General features: G+C 40.9%; 1 protein-coding gene across 2 annotated transcripts in view; it reads right to left on the bottom strand.

Moving 5' to 3' along the window:
* Nucleotides 1–738: 738 nt before the first annotated feature.
* FRMD3 (FERM domain containing 3) overlaps nucleotides 739–13,201 on the bottom strand; it is a 308,042-nt gene continuing 295,579 nt past the window's right edge. Inside the window, exons 14-15 of one of the 2 annotated variants that reach the window (XM_047831399.1) lie at nucleotides 5,650–6,108; nucleotides 739–879 (exon numbers count right to left, since the gene is read on the bottom strand). In XM_047831399.1, coding sequence (XP_047687355.1) covers nucleotides 866–879; nucleotides 5,650–6,108 — 473 coding nt within the window. In that variant the 3' untranslated portion in view covers nucleotides 739–865. Of the gene's footprint in view, nucleotides 880–4,372; nucleotides 6,109–13,201 lie in introns of those variants that run through there. The other variant, XM_047831398.1, reaches the window with a different exon arrangement.

The raw sequence follows: 13,201 nt of genomic DNA, 5'->3' as shown, positions 1-13,201 counted from the left end.
GACACCTGGGCTGATTCAGGGCAGGAGGAAGCAGATTCACATCAGGGAAATTACAGGAGATTGATGCTTACACCAGAACGTTGAATTTTTAACTTATTATGAAGACTCCCAAGCAGAGTAGAAACTAATGTGGGTTTGTTATTGTGTTCTCTCCCTTGAAGGATTGTCTCCGCAGAAAGCCAATGTTCATGATCATTATTCTTGCGGATGAGGAGTCTCAAGGTGACCGGTGTTTGCTGGAGAAGCTGCTGTAATTTGCAAGACACATTTCAGTACTCAGTACCCACAGGAAGTATATACAGCCATTGTCCTACTAAAAGTTTTTCTTTACAACCAGGAAAGTGGCCTTGGTTATCTTTCCAAGGAGATATTTGATTAAAGCATCAGCTACAGGTAAAGAATAGGGATGCTTGGTTCCAACTAACCTTTTGTTCTTTACTAAGTCTCAAGCCCCCTCACTCACTTGCAGGGCCTGGCAGGGCCAGTGTCAGTGGCCGACATCCCCTGATGCCTGAGGTCCAGCCAGAAGCAGCCCTGTCTTTCTTCCCCTGCTGCGGGTTGCAGAGATCCTCAATATTCTGGAGTGTGCTAAGTGTGATTCTCACCCCCAGCCACCACCCCAGTTCCCAGTAGACAATAGACACGATGGCCAAGAGAGGATTAAAATCAGTTTTATTAATAGGTTGGAGAGCACAGCTGGGATCTGAGACCCAAGTGAGGCTTCTTTTGTCCTCTCTGAAGTGATGGCAGCTGAGCCCATTGGGTGGGGCTCGCCAAACTTACCCACCCCATCACAGACCGAGGCTGGTGTGTGGAGAGCCGAGTCCTGGCTGGGCCCACCACGGGCTGGTCCTGCTGGGTCTGTTTACTGCATGTAGACTGGAAGCCCAAAAGCAGGTCCAAGAGAAAGAGAGAGAGAGAGAAGAAGCAGGAGGACAAGTAAGCAGGGACTTTTAATACATTATCTCCACCCAGTAGAGACAGATGGCCCAAAGAGTCTCAAATTCATCAACCACAACCATCCCGAGGTCACCCCACAGGTGGAACCTTCTCCCCAGTACTTTCCTTCCAGGCTGGAATGTGGTTAAGAGATCTTTTCCCTGTTGGGCTAAGCAAAGACTGTAGGAATAAGGAAAAGGGTTTCTCCCAAGAGATGAGGTTGGGTCAGGAGACTGGACTTCTCAAGGAATAAGTAGCCCAGAGTCACCTTGTGTGAACCTTTCAGTCTGTAGACACTAAGCCAAATAAAGTTGTGAGCTACGGCAGCTAGAGCTGGGACCATAGGTCCCTAAGTCACCTCATGCCTGAATAATAACCACAGAATTCTTTTCTTGCCTGTACTCTACAGCCTGACCTCTGACGACTGCTGAGTAAGAACTTGACAGACTTCCCCCACTCCCCACCCTCAGGTGGGCAAAACGGATGAAAGTGGTCAAAAGGTACAAACTTCCATTTATAAGATACATAAGTCCTGGAGACGTAGCATACAACACGGGAACTCTAGTTAACAATACTATATTGCACTGAAAGTTGCTAAGTGAGTATATCTTAAAGGTTCTCATCACAAAAAAAAATAATTCTGTGAGGTGATGGATTTTGACTACACTTCATGTGTGATCATTTCACAACATATACGTATATATAACCATTATGTTCTACACCTAAAACTAATAGAGTTTTATATGTCCATTATATCTGAGTAAAACAGAATGACAGACTTGAGGCTACCACAGCTGAGGTACAATTTGGCTTGACATCTATGGTGTTCCTATAGAGCGCCCTTTCTGCTTCAACAGAAACACCTTCTGATTTAGCAATCAGGTATGGAGTTGTTAGCTTTGTGTCAAACCAAAGCAGAGGGCCTTTTAGGCCATGCTGTATAGAAGGGAAGATAAGAATAGAATAATAAGATTCTTCCAGAGCCCATGAACAGAAGTTTCATGGCAAGTGTTGCATCTGACGTGGCTCTCTCTGGCACAGGAAAGCACCCTTTTCTGCCAGAAATGACTACCTACCAATTTTTTAACATCCTGCAATCCTTCCTCCTATCTGTAATGAAGAACCCTCTCTTCTGTTTTTTCCATGCTTTGCTATTTCTCTAGTTATCTTAATGCCATTAATTAGACTATAGCTATCTTTTATATCTGGGTGCATTTTCAGTACACTCAATATTCCTGGTTTTAGCCTGAGTGATTTCTGCAAAGGGTTGATTCCATCCATTACTTGTAATTTTGCTTTTTGTTTTGTTTTTTCATACTATCACCATTCAAGGGTGACCTCATTCATGGTCAAATATGACACCTTTCTGTAGTTTCCAATAGGCTATTTATACAACTTTCCTTTGAATAAAACTAAATGATTGCAGAAACATTTTTCCCCAGAGTATTTTTATTAGGGATTCCTGCCACCATATTAACATATAAAACAATCTGGATGTTGACATAGAAATGCAGGTTTCACTATACAAAGATAAGGCTCCAATCACAGGTCACATGGCCCCAGTATCTCTAGTATTTCAATGAAATCAACTTTTGAATTCTTCCCAGAGTTGTCTTTATAAATATTAGACAAACCACAAAATATATTCCAAATACATAACATTTTACAGTATGTTCCAAGCACAGACAGAAATACACGATACTTTACCTACATTTTTTTCATGATCAACTTGCATTAGCACTAAAGACAAGACTGTGTGTGTATATGTATTTGCCATATATGTGTGTATGTATAACCACAAATGTACACACAGTTGTTTGAACTGTGGAAAATTGAAAGCTTTGAGACTGTGGGTTTTATCCACCATGATATCTGAGAGGGAAAAAGAATAATATGTTACAGACTCCTCAATTGGGGAAAAACAAACACAACTGTGTATGAAAGGCATGTCAGTTGTGTGTATAAAAATACACACACATATATACAGATTCATATATAAACACATCTATACCAATAATATGGAATATACATATACTCACACACTTGCTTTGAATTCTGTATCTCACTATGTTATAAACTCACCATCTTTGGAAGCACTTTTCTCCTCATTTGATTCAGGCAGCTGGTGACTGTCTCCTAACAAAATTTAAGTGGATATTTCTAAAAGGCTGATGCCATTCTGACAAAAAGGTATTTCAGGATCCAAGTTTTATGTTTGGTGGCTAGTGCTTAAATTCAGCAGACCCTATTCTGTTAACTCCTTCACTTAAAAAACGTTTCTATTCAATAATGATGTTTTTTGCCTGAAAGAGATGTTAGCTGGAAATGTTAAAAGTAATTTGTTACTCCCTAATATAAATCTGCATGGTTGGATTGTGTGTGGCATTTATCCTGTCAGTATTGTTCAGGGTTTCATGATGGGCAATAATATATTGCTTCCATGATTAAAAAAATATTTAATATTACTTTAAAAGGGGAAGGGCTAGGTTTCTTATGGTTAGAACCTCAAAGGAAATGATAAGCATGATGACAAGGGGGACTAATTTTGTGCAGACTATACTGGGTACCCTTTTGTCAGAAAGTATGACTTGGAAGTCATAACAAAGGGGAGTAAAAACCTTTGAAAACTTCCAAAATAAACTATAGAAAATCTATTGCTACCAATAGAATTGGTATCAAATTTCAGGCAATAAAGATTCTTCAAGAAAAAGCAAAATAAATCACTGAAAGCACGTGAGAGAAAACACCCTACAAACTTAATAGCAAATGTGTATTATAGTTTGCTCAACTGAAGGCTTCATGAGCAGACTTTTTAAAACTTATTTTCAAACTTAAATGTCTAATACAGTGCTCAGAGCTCCATGAATGAGTAGGACAGGAATGGCCAATTTGGAAATCAGGCTCATGATAGAGTTGAAGCATCTATTACAGTTTAGGAGAGAATATGGACATCCAATCCCTTTGTAAATGAAGGGATTGGAACATTCTCAATCCAAGGAGAAATCCCAATGCCCTAAACTCCATACCCTTTTCTTTCTCAGTTATACCACAGTATTGGTAGGATCTGTTGCCTCCCCATGCAGAGTACTTGTCTTTCTGTTGTGGATTTTAATGGTATGAAGGAAGGTACTAGAACATTTGTCCCCTCTGCTATCTGGCTAGGGAGTCATTTTACTATTTCACCCAGGCTGAAATGGTGGATCACCTAATGAATCCATTCTACTCTCTTAATGGGAGCCCCAATTATGAATGAGTTAAGATCTTAAGAAAACCGGGAAAGGAATATAATGGCCAACACAAACGAAGATCATCAGCATGATCAATAAGTCAAAATCCATTCTTTTCATATCCTCCCCCCATCCTTCTCACACACACACTTCTTTTGAAATTTCTTCCACAGAATCAAAATGAATGGCATGAGGGACCAAAAAACTATGCCTTAAAGTTTCTCCACTTTTATTTAGATCCACTTAAACATATTCGTGTCGACTCAACAGTAAGTACACATTATATCATCCAGTACCATGCATCAACACCGCTTTCAGAAAAGCTGGTTTGCCTGCCACCACTTGCGTACCAGCCTCACCAGAACTCCTGTTTTGCCACTTGCCCCATCCCCATCTGCTTCCCCTCTTGGGTTAATGTACGATCACGTGCAATTAACTACCATAACTTTTAACTTTTTTCCTTTAGTTTCACTTTCTTTTAAAAACGTTCTGCTTCCCCAACCAAAATATTATGGACAGAATGCAAATGAAAGTCCTCTTGCCCAAATACTTTGAAAAACAGACTACCCAGTATCTGCTTGAGTGTTCTTAGTTTCTACATCCTCTAGTTCCATCATCCATTTTAAGAGCTTACTTACTACAGTGTCTTTCTACCTATTTTCTATCTCCTCTGAAGGTAACAAATTATGTAATTGTTCAGCCAAAAATATTTTAAAAAACAAACCAGTGCCAAAACATTAAAAAATTCCCGACATACCCTTTGTGCATTAGTCTTACAATCTGTACACTTAAATAACTCCAGGAGGCTTCTTTTTTTTTTTTTTTGCTAAAAATTTACCAAAATATTTTGAACACATAAAAATAGTTTTAAAAAAACAGAAAACAAAAGCCCAGCATAAATTTAATTGTATAGGCATCGGTTAGAGGACATTGTTTTCACTAAGGATTATATTCAAAAACTTTCTCTTGGGTTTTTACTAAAATTCTGATTCTGAACCTTATAATGGTGCTAACTATTAAAAAAGGGGGAAATCTAATTCAGCACAATGTATTCTGTATTATGATATAATAGATAAAGAGTATGTCTGTAGTATACTAAAAAATAAACATATTTTTGGTTAAAGGCCATCTTCCTGACCTAGAACTAAAATAACTGCATTTGACTTAAACTTACTTAGCTGCAGTGAATTATGGAAAGCTAACTTAAAGTTTTTAATAATCAGTTATGAGTAACGAACACCTGTTGATGGCCCCATGACCATTCGGAACCAGGCAGTTGCTGAAAAAAACAAAAAAAACAAATCACTAGTATTGAATATAGCCCTTAGTCACATGAGATATGAACTTTATGAGCAACCCAGCATGTAGAGAATGAGGTTTACTTTGCCAGCCACCCACTCCTTTAGAGGACAGTAGTAGTCATAGTGAAACTGCTCAAACTCTGGCGTCTGGCGGATTTCACATAAGAAGGAGAGATCAATACCTGACTCCAAAAGGAGGAGGAGCAGGGGGAATACAAAGAGCAGCAGCCCCAGGCCCACCACAAGGAGCCTGGAAAAACTCTTGACCAGTGGGTTCACCCGAATATGGCCGCTCAGAATGTCATAGCTCCACGACAAAGCTTGGCGAGCCTCCTTCAGCTCTTCTTCTTCGGCCATCAAAAAGGCATTTTCATCTGCTTCCAGTTCCTCAAATGAATCTGTGTCTTCTCTTTCCAACTCCAGCCTCGATGGACAGTCAAAGAGCATGTCAATCTCATCATCATCAACAGGGGTGGGGAGCAGGCTGGCACTCGGGTTGTATGCCAGTTCAGAGATGGTCAAGGGCTCTTCTTTTATTTTATCTTCCTCTTCACTTGGGGGGTTTTCATACTCCCGGGCTTCCTTCACTGGCGAGCTAGAGATCAAGGGGGCAGAAATGTCTTCTTTGGGTAAGGGAACACCTGTAAAGAGACATTTTTTACCCTTAATTTTATATTTCAGGTTGTGGGTTCCCTGCCCCACCCCCCACAAAGATCTGTAGATGGAAACCAACCAAAAAAAGAGAAAAAAATGGAATTCAGGAAATTGTTCTGTGGAATCCTAATTTTAACAGGGTCTGTTACAAAAAATGACTTTAAGGTGAGCATGCTAAACCCCAAATAACCAATGGCTGGCAATATTTGTGTGTACAGTTATGGTCTGCAAACTTCCAACTTGGGCCATGTCGGCGAGAATAAGATGACAACCACTAATGTAATTTTGAGCAGTGTCTTTTAGAAGTCAACACTATATAGTACTTCACTGCATGACAGATTATAGAATCTACTGTTCAATGATAGTCTATTTTTACATATTCTAGGTACGAGTTAGTGGTTTCCAGATTTAGATAAGTGCGATCATGTATGCACAAATTTGCACCTTGCTCCCTTCATTTAACATTTTAACATTCTCTATGTTGAAATGGATGCCCATTGGGTTGAGTCACAGCTAATGGCTATGGAGAGTAGTCCCCAAACCCATGTGACAGGAAGGGCTGGTGAGAACGCCTGCAAGCTGCGGTACTCAGCAGTGCTCAAGCTAAGGGGTAGGTGGGCAGGGCTGACTGCCCTCAGGGCAAAGCAAGGAGCCCTGTTGGCCAGAAAAACTGCAGCATGAGTCAGCTTGAGTGAGGACAACAAAGAGCCTCACTAGCCTTTGAGCTGCTTCTCCTGCCGTGTCCGGGCAGGGAAACTAATTCATAGCCCCACTCATTGCTGAAAATTTTAAGCCCGCCTGACCATGGAGCCTAACTAGCACACGTCGGATGTTGCATAGACCATTCAACAGCCCTACTTCCAGTGGCACTTGAACGCAGAGAAAAACGAGTGGCCTCACCTCCCTGGGCTTTCCAGTGCACACTCTTGCTTAATCCAGGCCCCCAGAGAACAAACTATGCAGGTCCTGCATCCCATCCTGCTGCCCTAGCAGGGCAAGGAAGCTAATTCATAACCCTACCTTCCCTGAGTATAGCATCGAGTCCTGACCATCCAGTAAGCCTACCCTGAAAATCTAGGAAACTCTGGTGCCCATCGTACAGCCTCACTTGGGCCGGGCACCAAGCCAGCAGTCCTATCAAGCTGTTCTCAGTTGGCAGCACACCTAACCACCCATGATCTCAGAGCTTAAACCCTTGCCATGCTCCCAAATAGTCCATAATAGCAGGCCCAAAGATGTTACTGGTAGACCTGTCCAGAAATCCAAACCAAGCTAACTGTTGAAGTGTCTTTGCCAAAATGAACCTGCAAAGTCTGGGAGAGGAGATTACTTACCACTTGCAGATACCAAAGTAAGGAATTAATAATCACAAAAAGGCAACTATGACTGCCCCAGAGGAAACTAATATAGCACTAATAACCTTAAAGAAATGGAGATCTGGGAACTGTCAAAGAATTCAAAATAATCCTCTTTAAGAGGTTTAGTGAACAAGAACACACAGCTAACTAAACAAAATTAGGAAAATGAAAAATGAACATAAATGACAAGTTCAAAGAAGCAAAAACCATCAAAAAGAATCCTAGGGGCGTCTGGGTGGCTCAGTTGGTTAAGCATCTGACTTTGGCTCATGTCATGATCCAGCAGACCGTGGGTTTGAGCCCCGTGTCAGGCTTTGTGCTGACAGTTCAGAGCCTGGAGCCTGCTTCAGACTCTGTGTCTCCCTCTCTCTCTCTCTGCCCCTCCTCTGCTCACACTTTGTCTCTTTCTCAAAAATAATCCTAGAGCTGAGGAATGGAGTAACTGAACTGAAGAATTCAACAGAGAGCTTCAAAGGCACACTCAACTATGCAGAAGGAAGAATTAGCAACCCGGAAGATTGGACATTTCAAATTATCCAGTCAGTAAAGCAAAAAAAATGAAAAAGTGAGATCAGCCTACAGACCTTATGGGATAAAATGAAAAGAAACAATACTGGCATTACAGAAATCCAAGAAGGGAAAGAGAAAAAAAGGGATAGAAAGGATATTTAAAGCAACAAAGGCTGGGCTTCTGGTCTAAGATACAACAAGAAGACCCTGAACTCACTTCCTCCACCTCCACACCAGATCTACAGCTAGTTACAGAGCAATTCCTCCTGAAGAATGGCGGGATGAATGAATAGCTTCTGCACAACACACTAGAACACATAGAGAATGGCAAAAGAGATGGAGACGTTGTAATGAAGGAAACCCCTACCCCTGATGCTGCCAACTACACAGGGGAGAGCTAATACTGAGACTGGGAGCACATTCACTGCAGCACAGAAACAAGCTGTGGTTAAAAGAGCAGCTACCATATGAAAGATCGAGCCCTAGAACTCTGCCAGATGGCAACAGAACTGCTAGAACTCTCTTTGGATCAGAGGGGCTGGCAACTGTCACGGTTTACATTCCCCTGCCATCTCTATAGCACAGATGGGAGCAGGGTCTGGATAGAATAGCCAGGCTGCCACCTCAGGGAGCCCTAGGCACCCAGCCCATACCAGTCCTGGATGCCCTGGGACACACAAAAAGAGCTGTGGTTTAAAAAAGCAACAGGGGCGCCTGGGTGGCTCAGTCAGTTAAGCATCTGACTTCGGCTGAGGGCATGATCTCCTGGTTTGTGAATTCGAGCCCCACGTCGGGGTGCTGACAGCTCAGAGTCTGGAGCCTACTTTGGATTCTTTGCCTCTCCCCGACTTGCTCATGTGCTCACTCGCTCGCTCTCTCAAAGGTAAACATTAAAAAAAATTTTAAAGAGCAACAACAATACAAAGGATCCAGCTCTAGAACTCTGCCAAATGTCAGGCAAGCTCTGGAACTCTCTCCAGGTCAGAGAGGCTGGTGACTAGCATGGTTTACAGTTTCCCTCCATCTTGGTAGCACGGATGGGAGCAGGGTCCGTGAGGCCTGGGACCCTAATTTACACCATTCCATTTGTCCAACCAAAGTGGCCCTGGCACAGCACACACTGAGGCATGCCTAATCAGTGCTCACAATAGCTCCAGTCATCTCACCAAGGTATCACAGGAGCAAAGCACCCTGCACTGCAGGCCCACACCTGGGCCCACACCTCAGCTCCAGATGACTTGCTAGGGCAAGCTCACACCGGCTTCAGGTCCAGCGACCCAAGCCAGAATGCTCCTTGCACAAGGCACCCTGGGAACACCCAGCTAGTACCTGCCTCAGTTCCAGGCACCCGGGTGCACCCTGTGTGAGCACCCCAGGACGCCCTGGCTTGTACCCACTTCAGCTTCAGCTGTTCTGCCAGGGTGCCCTCAGCACAAAGAGCCCTGCGAACCCCAGTCCATACTGGTCACAGCTGAGCCAGCCAAAGTAATCAGGAACACACAGGAGACAACCATACACAAGGCCATTCTTTTGTATTTAGAAGAGGCAGTTTTGCCACCTAAGTCATAGAAATAAACACAGAAAGTAAAGTGAGGAGACAAAGGAATATGCTCCAAATGGAATAACAAGACAAAATCAGAGAAAAAGAACTAAATGAAATGAAGATAAACCTATCTGATAAAGATTTTACAGTAATCAACATACTGGGGCACCTGGGTGGCTCAGTCGATTAAGTGTCCGACTTCAGCTCAGGTCATGATTTCATGGCTCATGAGTTTGAGCCCTGGGTTGGGCTCTGTGCTGACAGCTCGGAGCCTGCTTCCAATTCTGTGTGTGCCTCTCCCATGCTCATGCTCTGTTTCTCTCTCTCTCAAAAATATTAAAAAAATTTTAAAAAAAAGATGCTTGCTGGCCTGGAGAAAAGAGTTGAACTCCAAACTTAACCAAAGAAATGAAAAAATATGCAAGAGAAAATCAATAGTAACTTAGTGGATACAGAAGAATGAACAGATCAGTGACCTGGAAGACACAGGATTAGAAAGCACCTAACCTGAACAGCAAAAAGAAAAAAAAAAATTTTTTTTTTAACATTTTATTTTTGAGAGACAGAGGCAGAACATGAGGAGGAGAGGGGGAGAGAGCGGGAGAGAGATACAGAATCTGAAGCAGGCTCTAGGCTCTGAGCTGTTTGTTAACACAGAGTCTGACATGGGGCTTGAACTCATGAACTGTGAGACCATGACCTGAGCTGAAGTCGGATGCTGAACTGACTGGGCCACCCAGATGCCCCCAAAAAAGAATTTTTAAAAGTGAGTATAGGTAAAGGGATCTCTTGGCCAAAATTAAGCAAATATTCACATTATAAGGGTCCCAGAAGAAGAGAGGGCAGAACACTTACTTGAAAAAATAGTAGCTGAAAACTTCCCTAACCTTTGGAGGGAAACAGACATCCAGGTACAGAAAGCACAGAGTGCCAAACAAGGTGAACCCCAAGGACATTAAGTACAATATAATTTCACTTATACATGGAATATAAAAAACAAAACCAAAAAGCCGAAACAGACGCGTAAATACAGAGAACAAGTCGATGGCTGCAGGGGCAAGGTGTGCAAAATGGGTGGAGGGGAGTGGGAGATACAAGCTTCCAATTACAGAAGGAACAAGTCACAGAGATAAAAGGTACAGCATAGGGAATATAGTTAATAGTCTTGTAATAGTGTTGTATCGTGGTGAATGGTAGCTACACTTGCAGTGACCACAGCATAATGTATAGAGTTGTCAAATCGCTGTTGTCCATCTATGACTAATGTAATGTTGTGTGTCAACTATAATTTTTTTAAAAAGCAACAATGGCAGAAAACTTCCCAAACCTTGAGGGAGAAATACACATTCAGGCCCAAGAGGCTCATAGGACCCCAAAGAGGTTGAACCTGAATAGAGCAACACCCAGTCATATAATTTGTCAAATGTGAAAGACAAAGAATTAAAAAAAAATGTTAATGTTTTTATTTTATAGACAGGGATAGAGCGTGAGCAGGGGAGGGGCAGAAAGAGAGGGAGACACAGAATCCGAAGCAGGCTCCAAGCTCTGAGCTGTCAGCACAGTGCCTGACGCGGGGCTCAAACTCACAGACCGTGAGATGTGACCTGAGCTGAAGTTGGACGCTTAACCGACTGAGCCACCCAGGTGCCCCAAAAGACAAAGAATTTTAAAAGCAGCAAGAGAAAAGAGAAGTTACATACAGCAGAAACCCAATGAGACCATTGGCAGATTGTCAACAGACACCTTTCAGGCCAGAAGAGAATGGGATAACATATGCAAGCGATCAAAAGAAAAAAGCCTGTCAAACAAAAATGCTATACCCAGTGAAGCTGTCTTTCAGAAATGAAAGAGGAATAAAAACTTTCCCAAACAAACAAAAGCTGAGGAAATTCTTTACCACTAGACCTACTTTACAAGACATGCTAAAGGTACCTCTTTTAGTGGAAATAAAAGGACACTAATTATCATAAAAATGAAAAAGGGAGTGTAAAACTCACTGGTAATGGTAAAATACAGTCAAAGTTAGATTGTATAGTATGGTAAAGGTGGAAAATAATTCATGTGCCCTTAGTAAAAGGTAAAAAATAAAAATCATAAATAAAATCTTATTACACAATATAAAAATATGTAAACTGTAACCATAAAATGTGAAAGGGAGCAGAAGTCAAAGTGTAGAGCTTAGGAATTCTGTTAAAGTTATTATTTTCAAATACGGTGTTATAACTTTAAGATAGTTTATGTAAGCTTTATGGTAGCCACAAGGGAAAAATCTGTAGGAATTACACAAAAGAACATGATAAAGAAATCAAAGCCTACTGATACCACAAGACACCAAAACATTAAAAACAACAAGAAAAAAAGAGGATAAGAAACAAGGAACAATTATCAAAACAGCAATAGTAAGCCCTTAATTAGCAATAACTACTTTAAACATAAACAGATTAAATTCTTCAGTCAGAAGACACAGAATGGCTGACTGGATAAAAACAACTAGATCCAACAATATGCCTCCTACAGGAGGCTCACTTTAGTATTACAGACACAACATAGACTGAGAGTGAAAGGATGGAAAAGATACTTCAAGCATATCATGGTAACAAAAAGAAAGCAGGGTTAATCCTTCTTACATGAGACAGAATCTACAGTATAAGTTATAACATTTCCTTTTTCATGTATAATTTTATAAGGTTGGCATTACCCTGACACCAAAGCCAGAAAAGAACACTACCAGAAAACTACAGACCAGCATCCCTAATGAATATAGATGCAAAAATTCTTAGTAAAATAATAGCAAACTGAATTTAGCAACTCATTGAAAGGATCATTTACCACAATCAAGGGGGATTTATACCTGGGAAGTTTCAACCTGCAATCAGTGTGATACATTACATTAACAGAATGAAAGAAGACATCTTATTTCAATAGACACAGAAAAGCATTTGACAAAATTCAACATCCATTTATGATAAAAACTCAGCAAATCAGGTACTGAAGGAGTGTACCTCAACATAATAAAAAGATCACATACGATAAGCCCACAGCTGACATCATACTCAACGGTGAAAGGCTGAATGCTTTTCCTCTAAGATCAGGAACGAGACAAAGGTGCCATTCTCACCACTCCTATTCAACATAGTACTGGAAATCCTTGCCAGAGCAGTCGGCAAGAAAGATAAACAAAAGGCATCAGAGTTGGAAGAAATAAAACCTGTCTCTATTAAATGATAACATGATTAATTGATAACATGATAACATGTCTATTTATAAATAGAAAATCCTAAAGACTCAACTAGAAAACTGTTAGAGCCAATCAACAAATTCAGTAAAGTTGCAGGATATATAATTAACACACAAAAAAATAGTATCTCTAAACACTAACAATGAATTATCTGACAAGGAAATAAAACAATCCCATTTACAATAGCATCAAAAACAATAAAATACTTGGGAATAAACTTAACCAAAAAGGTGAAAGATCTCTACCCTGAAAACTACAAGACACTGATGAAAGAAATTGAGAAGACACAAATAGAAAGATATCCCATATTTATGGATAAGAATTAATATTGTTAAAATGTCAACGCTACCAAAATCTATCTACAGATTCAGTGTAATACCTGTCAAGATTCTGATGGCATTTTTTATAGAAGTAGAGAAAACAATCCTAAA

The sequence above is a fragment of the Prionailurus viverrinus genome, chromosome D4 (assembly GCF_022837055.1).
Source record: "Prionailurus viverrinus isolate Anna chromosome D4, UM_Priviv_1.0, whole genome shotgun sequence".
Taxonomy (NCBI): Eukaryota; Metazoa; Chordata; class Mammalia; order Carnivora; family Felidae; genus Prionailurus; species Prionailurus viverrinus.
The sequence above is the reverse complement of the archived record's forward strand: the minus strand, read 5'-3'. Positions and strand labels throughout refer to the sequence as shown.